The 8,215-nt window shown below is 34.5% G+C and overlaps 1 protein-coding gene across 2 annotated transcripts; it reads left to right on the forward strand.

Moving 5' to 3' along the window:
* The first annotated feature begins 314 nt into the window (after nt 1-314).
* On the forward strand, nt 315-7,306 carry LOC149405098 (uncharacterized). Of its 2 annotated transcripts, XM_089601536.1 has the most exons (17): nt 315-406; nt 515-590; nt 838-948; nt 1,061-1,142; nt 1,630-1,783; nt 1,927-2,062; nt 2,295-2,574; nt 2,758-2,941; nt 3,300-3,401; nt 3,485-3,799; nt 3,862-3,945; nt 4,039-4,197; nt 4,500-4,583; nt 5,224-5,361; nt 6,042-6,154; nt 6,386-6,504; nt 6,837-7,306. In XM_089601536.1, exons 3-17 carry the CDS (start codon nt 915-917, stop codon nt 6,947-6,949), a joined length of 2,097 nt encoding a protein of 698 aa, XP_089457662.1. In that variant the 5' UTR covers nt 315-406; nt 515-590; nt 838-914; the 3' UTR covers nt 6,950-7,306. The 2 variants fall into 2 exon arrangements, with proteins under 2 accessions (XP_089457662.1, XP_089457670.1); XM_089601544.1 differs by lacking the exons at nt 315-406; nt 515-590; nt 838-948; nt 1,061-1,142 and having other exon boundaries at nt 1,647-1,783; nt 2,290-2,574.
* The last annotated feature ends 909 nt before the right edge of the window (nt 7,307-8,215 follow it).

Below are 8,215 nucleotides of genomic sequence, written 5' to 3' on the forward strand. Positions count from 1 at the left end.
AAATTATTTCATTAAGGGTATTTAGGGGATTTCAAATTATTTTTTTGTAAAAAATAAACGAAAATGATGATATTTGTAATATAACATTTTTTAGGGGATGTATATATCATTTATATTAAACTTGAGGGATATATCTGATATTTCTAAAAATAGAGGGGATAAATCTCGCATTTCGATTAAATACAAGGGATACTCGTGATATTTTCCTTAATTGTTAGTGTTCAAGGTTTTATTACTTCGGTTCTTTTAGCAAATAGAAATTTCTCACTATTTTTGTATAAAGGGAAGGGTCAAACGAGACGTGTGAAGTTTGAACATACCATATGGTATTAAAAAAAACTATTTAGTGAAAATTTATCGCAGAGCCTTGAAAAACAGTCGAGACTGGACGTTCGCTTCTTCAACTGTATGATTAATCTGTTGTCGTATCATTGAAATGCAACGTTTTTTTTTTATCTATTGCTCGAACCCAGACTCGCTAAAATGCTCTCTTTCTTCTCTGCTTTCTCTGTAGACACTCATTGTTCGTCTGAATTCTCGCTCCGCGACGACCATGGTGTTGCTCGCTCCGGTGATTTTTAGCTTCCGAGGTACGCAATGCACGAGCGAGCCGAGGATTTAGGGTTTTGGTGTTTCTAATGTCTCTTGCTATTTTAAGCTTCGAGTATGTTCGCAGGGTTTTGAGAAGTCATTTATTAATATAAAGATTGCATTTTACACTTCTGCTCTGATGGTTTTAACTTGAGATTGAGGGAATTCTCATATTTCTTTTCTTTCTTTCTTGAATTTTCCAATTTTTTTTTTTTTTTTTGCTATAAATTCGAACTTCTGTGACAGAGTAATGATCGGTTTTTGGTACTAAACTCGGCGATTAAGACGAAAGGGTTTGAGGAATTAACGGGGTTTATTATATAATGGGGGAGATTTTGCACAGAAGCTCGTCTAAAGGTGAGTCCTCGGTTGTAGAGGAGAATATGACTTGAATTTTTTTGGTATTTTTTTTCGCTGAGCTCTTGTTAATTTACTTCAGTAACACCGAGACTAATTTGTATGTGTTTAGGTGAATTGAAGCGCTGTGTTATGCTTAGCAAAGATGGCAAAGCTATATGTCGAGCACGGGTTGATAACGCACCGGTCCAAGTGTAAGCACTCATTACTTTTCTCTCCATGTTTATTTGGGAAGATTTTCACTTTTCTTGGTGTTACTGTATTCATTCTTGTCTTTGTTAGTAATAATATGTGACCCTAGAGTAAAAAAAAAATTCGTGATATCACTCACCATGTCTTCTTGTAGTAAAACCTTCCTATGGGTGAAGTATGTTTCACGAAGTTTTCCGAAGAGCATTCTCTTAGCCAGGAAGAATTTATTTTAGCCTTAAGGATATACATTTCTTGATCTCACCTTTAGCATTTCGTATGTCTTTGCGTGACCCTAAAATAGGATGTGCCAATATTTGTAGTATTTCATCTCTCTTTTCGTTCTATATATAAAAGAAAATGAACTTGAATTGTTATAAAATAGTTGAGATTAAAATAGGATGTGCCAATATTTCTAATAACTTGTTAGCCTTAAGTTATTAGATTTTTCTCACAATTGTTACTTGAATTTCCTTCTATGAAAATGAACAGGCCCTATAGTTGGAGTTTGGATGACACGGTGAAAATAACAAAGTTACCTTTTCTCGCTGAGTTGCAACAGTTTACTCTGTCTCAGGCTGCTGAGAGCTCTCGCGACGAGAAAGAGTGGCATAGATTTTTGAATTTTCTCAGAAGACATGACCAGGTTACAAAATTAGAAGCTTATTTTTGTGTTCTTTCTTGCTTTCATGTGTTTATCTGGCGTTCTTTGATTAATTTTCATAATTTTATAAACGCTACTGCAAAGCTCTTTCCTCGACTCATTCCTAAAACTGATATTTCTTTTAGGTAGGAATTGTGAGGTCCGAATGCGTTGAGCTTTACATACTTCCTCCAGATACAATCGATTCCAATAAGGCTATAGCTGCATACAGAGTAGTAAAGTCGCAAAACTCCAAATGTTCTTTAATTCCTTCCCAACCAAGTAAGCTTGCTTTTTTTTTTTTTGCTTGTTTATTAGTGACAAGTTCTAAAGCCATCTCGTTGAACAGCTGTAATTCCACATAATCGTAGAAATTTTCTTCGGATTACAAGCTTAAACTTTATATGACCTAAAATTTTCATTTGGTTACACTTGAATGCTTATACTATAAGAACCACTTCAAAACATCGACTATCAAAAAGTAATAATGTTGATGAGTTTTCTGGCAGTGCAGACGTTGAAGTAAAGGAACAAGATACCGTCACCAATGGGGGTATTCGCATCAATGATAAAAACGTTACGCAAACCTTGGAAGACCCTCGTTGCATGTCAAAAAGTGAAGATTGTAGTAGGAGGCCAGAGTCTTGTGGTCCCAAGCAGAGTGGAATTATAGCAAGAAATTATGCGAGAGCAGACCCAAGTTATTTGAAGACACTTGGCCAGGCTCATTCAGGATGGTTATTTGGTGCAATAGCCGAGCTTGTTGACAATTCCAGAGATGCTAAAGCAACTAAGTTAGTTGATACCCATTTGCACTTTCATCTTCTTCTGAATCTTGTTTTGTTTAATGTCAGTGAATATGCTTTCACTTGATGGTTTGAATTGCTAATGTTTTTTTTTGCTTTTTTCAGTTTCATAAATGAAGTCACTCCATTGTTATTCAATAGATTTACTGATTGTACCGGTGGATTCTGCAGATTGGAGATATCCATTGAAATGATATACTCCAAAATTGCTGGGAAAACTATTCCTATGCTGTCTGTAATTGATGATGGACATGGGATGACACATGAGGATGTTGTGAGAATGACAAGTCTAGGCCACAAAGCACCTGATGAAGATGACACGGATCGCATTGGAAGATTTGGTGTTGGATTTAAGGTACGAGGCAGTAAGTATTGGACATTTTCTTTCTCAGACACGTGTTTCTTATGTCTCAACATAAACGTCATTTGCTATGTGGTAATAATTTACATGATTACATTTTTGTATTCAATAATCATCTAAAAGTAAGAATCAGTGGCGTAATTCTTCAAAACAAACATTTGTGCCTTGACTTACTTCAAGTTATGTCATAAAAATGTAGACGTAAGTTGGATTTGGGTTTGTGATAATTTTACTGTATCTCTTAAGTATAAGGTTGATACATCATTTTTACTTGAATTTTTTCATTTTGTCCCATATTAGTGCCCTCATATTTTTGCTGAAAATCTAATTTAATCATTTTATATACTCTTAGACTGGTGCAATGAGGCTTGGCAAGGATGCTTTGGTTCTTACCCAGACTGCTGATTCCAGATCAATTGCTTTTCTTTCACAGTCGCTGAACGATGGAAAAGATGTATGTCAGTGTACCTTATTTTCATATAATTTGCTTGGTAGTCAACAATATATGCCACTTCATGACTGTTTCTCACAATGCAGAATCTTGAGATTCCTATCGTAAGCTTCCACAGAGAAGGCCATGTCATGGAAGTAGATACAACTGTGCAGTCCGAAGCTTTGGCAAAGTACAATTTAAAGGCCATTAAAGAGTTTTCACCATTCAACAAGTATCTGATTGGTGAAAAGGCAGCCCTATTTCACGAGCATACGGGAACTCAGATATACATATGGAACTTGGATGAGTGGGGTTCTGATTATAGTCTGATGTGGCAGGAGAAGAGCTCTTTCAGCCTAGGAGACATATGCGTTCGTTCTAAAAGGATCCGATCTCGTCCAGGCCAAATTAGCACAAAGGTTTTGCAAATTTGCTTTTTGTGATCCAATTTGTGTCTGGGGCTTATAATTATTTGTTTTAGGTCCCTTTGGATTACTCACTTCGAACTTACCTTGAAGTTATCTTCTTAGTTCCAAGAATTCAGATACACGTCCAAGGTTCACGAGTAAGCGATAACCTTCTGATTTACTTCTTGCAGTAAGGTATTTAACACCATTCTTGGGTTCGTTTTGATTATTTGGATATGAAATCTTACCAGGTTAAAACACGACCACTTGAGAAATCTCTTCATAAAACTGTTGTTGAAGCTGGAGTCATAATGGGTAAGCGCATACAATTGACTCTTGGGCGATGCCAGTTGGAATGGGATAAAGCAAACTGTGGAATTTTCTTATATTGGCGCGGTCGTCTAATAGAGGTATGATACTGCATAATCTTACTGCATATACATATACATATACATATACATATATATATATATATATATATATATATATATATCAAAAGAAATAAGAATTTTATTGATTATCAAAAATTGTACGGCAATAAACATTGGAGATAATTCAATTCCATTCCTCTCATATGCCTATTCCTGAATGAATGAGCAGATAAAAATTTGGAGATTGTTCACTTTCGCGCAGTAAAGCAGAAATGTTCTAGTTGATATCAATGAGGATATGGTTTTACGAAAGTAAGAATATGATCATTTAACTTTTACAGGCTTACAAGAGAGTCGGTGGAATGATTCACAGTGGAACTGTGGGTCGTGGTGTGATTGGTGTTGTTGATGTTACAGATTTAATGGTAAACCGTTTTCCCTTTTTTGCAAATATTAATATCAATTATCGATTCTATACCAAGCCCATACAGAATGATGGAAGTAGCATTTGTAAATATGCTAATTTTTATTTGGCCTATTAATTTGAGTCGAGGCTTCAACATGACAAATATCTATACTTGTGTTTGTCAAGTGTCTTGAGACACTCAAATGAAATGTAGCGTATGCAAATATGCAATTGTATACCTCTTTGTCCTCTACCGTGTGACTGGAAATTAAAGTCATAGAACCCATTTGGATTTGAGTTTATAGATATTTTTAATTATAAGATTCTCTTTTATCCAAAAAAAAAAAAAAAAAATTATAAGATTTTCTCCATTTGGCTATGAAATCATTCACTCTGTTTACCTTTTTCTAGTCTTATCTGTTGTCATTTGAGACACAAATGAAACGTGGCTTATGCTAATATGAGACACAAATGAAACGTGGCTTATGCTAATATGCAATGTATTAGCATCACAACCTCTATGTTATGACTGGAGATAGAAGTCATAGAACCCTTTTGGATTTGAGTTTATATATTTTTTTGTTATAAGATTCTCTCTATTTGGATATGAAATCACACTCTGTTTACCTTTTTCTAATTTCATCTATTGTCTATGTTAGAATGACGGAAAAGGCGGGGTATGGGTGCTTAATAACAAGCAAGGATTTCAGGATTGCGAGTCATATGCCAAATTGGAAAAGTGGCTAGGTCTTAAATCAGATATATACTGGGACAATAATTTTGATCGATTGCAGCCGGTACAGTACTCGAGTTACTTGTGAAAAAAAGAAATTTTTCCTCACTATTTGGCCATCATTTTTATACGTTTTTAAACCAAGTGTTTGTGCTTTATTGTTTTCTATCTTGGGTTCCATTTCATTTGGTTGGAGTATATATATGTTTGGTTGTTGATTTGTTTTTTTTTTTTGTTTTTTTGTTTCTGTTTGGCAGCTACACTGCTATCTTTTTTTTAATTTCTGGAGCACTTGTCAGTTTTGAAATAGTCTATGCTTCTTTATATGAAATGTGAAATATGAGTAGATTTCTATGCTTTCAGTTTACTTGCATGTATTTTTATTTATTTAATTTTTTTCGCATTTCATTTGAGACTTTACTCTATTATTTTGAAAATTAATATTTACTCCTATTATAAAAAATATCAAGTGCAAGATAGGCTTGTGTGTATGCTTTCTTTATCAGAGTCAAATTACAATAAGCTTGAATGTTCAATTATTGATGTCATGTCTGCGTTCGATTTAATTTTGGAACAATTATACTTCAAGGGAGAGATTATCTCCACATAACTGCTGGTCTTAGATGAATCTTCTCCTCTTTAATTCCTCATAATTGTCTCTACAAAACAATATTTAGCTATATTTGTGCTCATGGATTGTCTGCTTCAATTTTTTTATTTTTTTTTTATTTTTTTTGTCTCCAGACAGCAACAAACCTGTTATACAAACCCGATCATGACTGGGTTCAGTGCAATAAGTGCAGGAAGTGGAGGATGTTGAGCTCTGATTTTAATATCGATGATTTACCTGACGAATGGTAATCTTTGAACCATATAGTTGAATATGATATGTTAGCGTGTGAGATGATTTGCATTTGTAATATGTTAAGCTTTGGGATATATCACAATCTTTGAAGGTAGAGTTTAGTGGGAGAAGGGTATATCCTACGAAATGCTTGCGAATGAATCGTATGGCTGACTAATACTCAACTACGGGAATACACTTGCATTTTGTTACACCTTAAAATTTTGAACTTTTTATCTGGCAGGTTTTGCTACATGGAACCTTATAGCGGATGTTGTGAAATCCCCGAAGAAAAAGTTAAAGGCGGATTAATTACGTTGTCTACAAAGCGTACTAGATACGAGTACAGCGAGTCGAGCGACAGTAAGTTCATTATATCTGCTGAATCTCATACTAGGCTGAAGCTAATCGTAAATAAACAATAATAATAATATAGAAAGTGGCCGAAGAAATAAACTCAACCTCGGAAAGAAATAAATGCTCATATATTCAAGTCATTTTCTTTAACATTCATATAACCAGCTGATTTATTCTGAGCTAAAATATTTCAGTACTTTACCGGCTGAGAAAAGTGTATTTCTCGCCATTTCTCTTACATTCATGCTTGCTTTAATCTTTCTTACAGACTAAACTCAAATCACGAACATTAATATCACCACATTTATCGCATGTTCTTTTCCTGTCCAACTGCGTAGGAGAGGAAAATGTCTCTGATCCGAGCACGGATAACGACATGTCTTCGCAGTCTATACCATTAGTAGGGCTGAGAAAGGCACGGACAAGGGCCTGCAAGAAGAAGCCTCGCTGAGGCTTTCACGTTCTCATCTTTGGCTGTACAGTCTCACGGTCAGTCGAGTGATATCATTACAAACTACACTCGCGATATGATTCCCAGTACATAATATTACTAGGCCAAATTTTTTGAATTTTTCACAAGGTAAAAATGATAGTATAGGACCATAACCTTTTGAGGTCATTAGTCTAACTTCATTTCCTAGGCATCCGAGTGGCATAGAGCTTAGTTTAATCCAAGGGTGACACAATTTTCAATCTTAAGGTGTTATGAAAGGTTATTGTACATAATGAATGTCTCAAGCTTGAGATGTGCTTGGATTTTCTGGACAATATCTTCATATTTGGGTCACCAATATATGTCATTAAATAAGGTAAGTATTTTTCATATCAAGTGGAATATTTACATCGGAGAGCGAAAATGCACATTCGGTGGATTCTTTTGTAACCTTGTTTGCCCCTCCAAAAGATAGATGAAATGTGTCCATCTCAAAGCAACATAGATAAGAAAGACGAAGGTTTGGAAAGAGAAATTTCATTACCTAGATTTACACTATTATAGTAGGCTTCATGAATTTATAGACAACTTATTTACTAAAGTTGGCCGATTATGATACCTGCTGTTGTAATTATTTTATTAAAAAAAATAACCCACCATGCGTGCACTAAATTAATTTACTGCGGACTTGATGGACTATTGAGCTATTGGCCTAATTGTCCCTTGATAGATTCCATTTTCCATTAATGTGAACTTCTTTCCTTACGATATTGAACTTAAACTTGATCACTTGCAGGGTAATTTTGACATTGAACTTAATCTTCACTTTGTCTCACTCCTAACAGAAACTTCTACCTAAGCTCCTAACTTGCAGGGTAATCTTTACTCCAACTAATGTGAACTTCTTTCCTTTTGACATTGAACTTAAGGTAATCATTAAGTTCAGTTAAGATAAAAAGCAGTACAACATCTAGCAGCATACTTCGATACTGGCCTATGTTTTAAGATTTTAAATAGAGTAGCCATTTTTTATTATGCGACAATTAATTCAAAATTTGCATTGCAATTTTATCCTCTATAGCATTAACCGACATATCTTTATAACTTGTTATTAACATATATTAACCAATAAAAACCTTCAAAATTGAGGGTTTTAAGTTTTGAATGAATGTTTTTATAGTTAGTTGATTTGATTTGTTTCCATGTAGGAGTATTTTCCTTGATTTTGGAAGTAAAATAACCAATAAAACATATATTAGTCATTGATTGATATTTTTCGTCCCA

The sequence above is a fragment of the Urtica dioica genome, chromosome 2 (genome assembly GCF_054948205.1).
Source record: "Urtica dioica subsp. dioica isolate 48M chromosome 2, U.dioica_male_clone48M_v1_H2, whole genome shotgun sequence".
Lineage (NCBI taxonomy): Eukaryota > Viridiplantae > Streptophyta > Magnoliopsida > Rosales > Urticaceae > Urtica > Urtica dioica.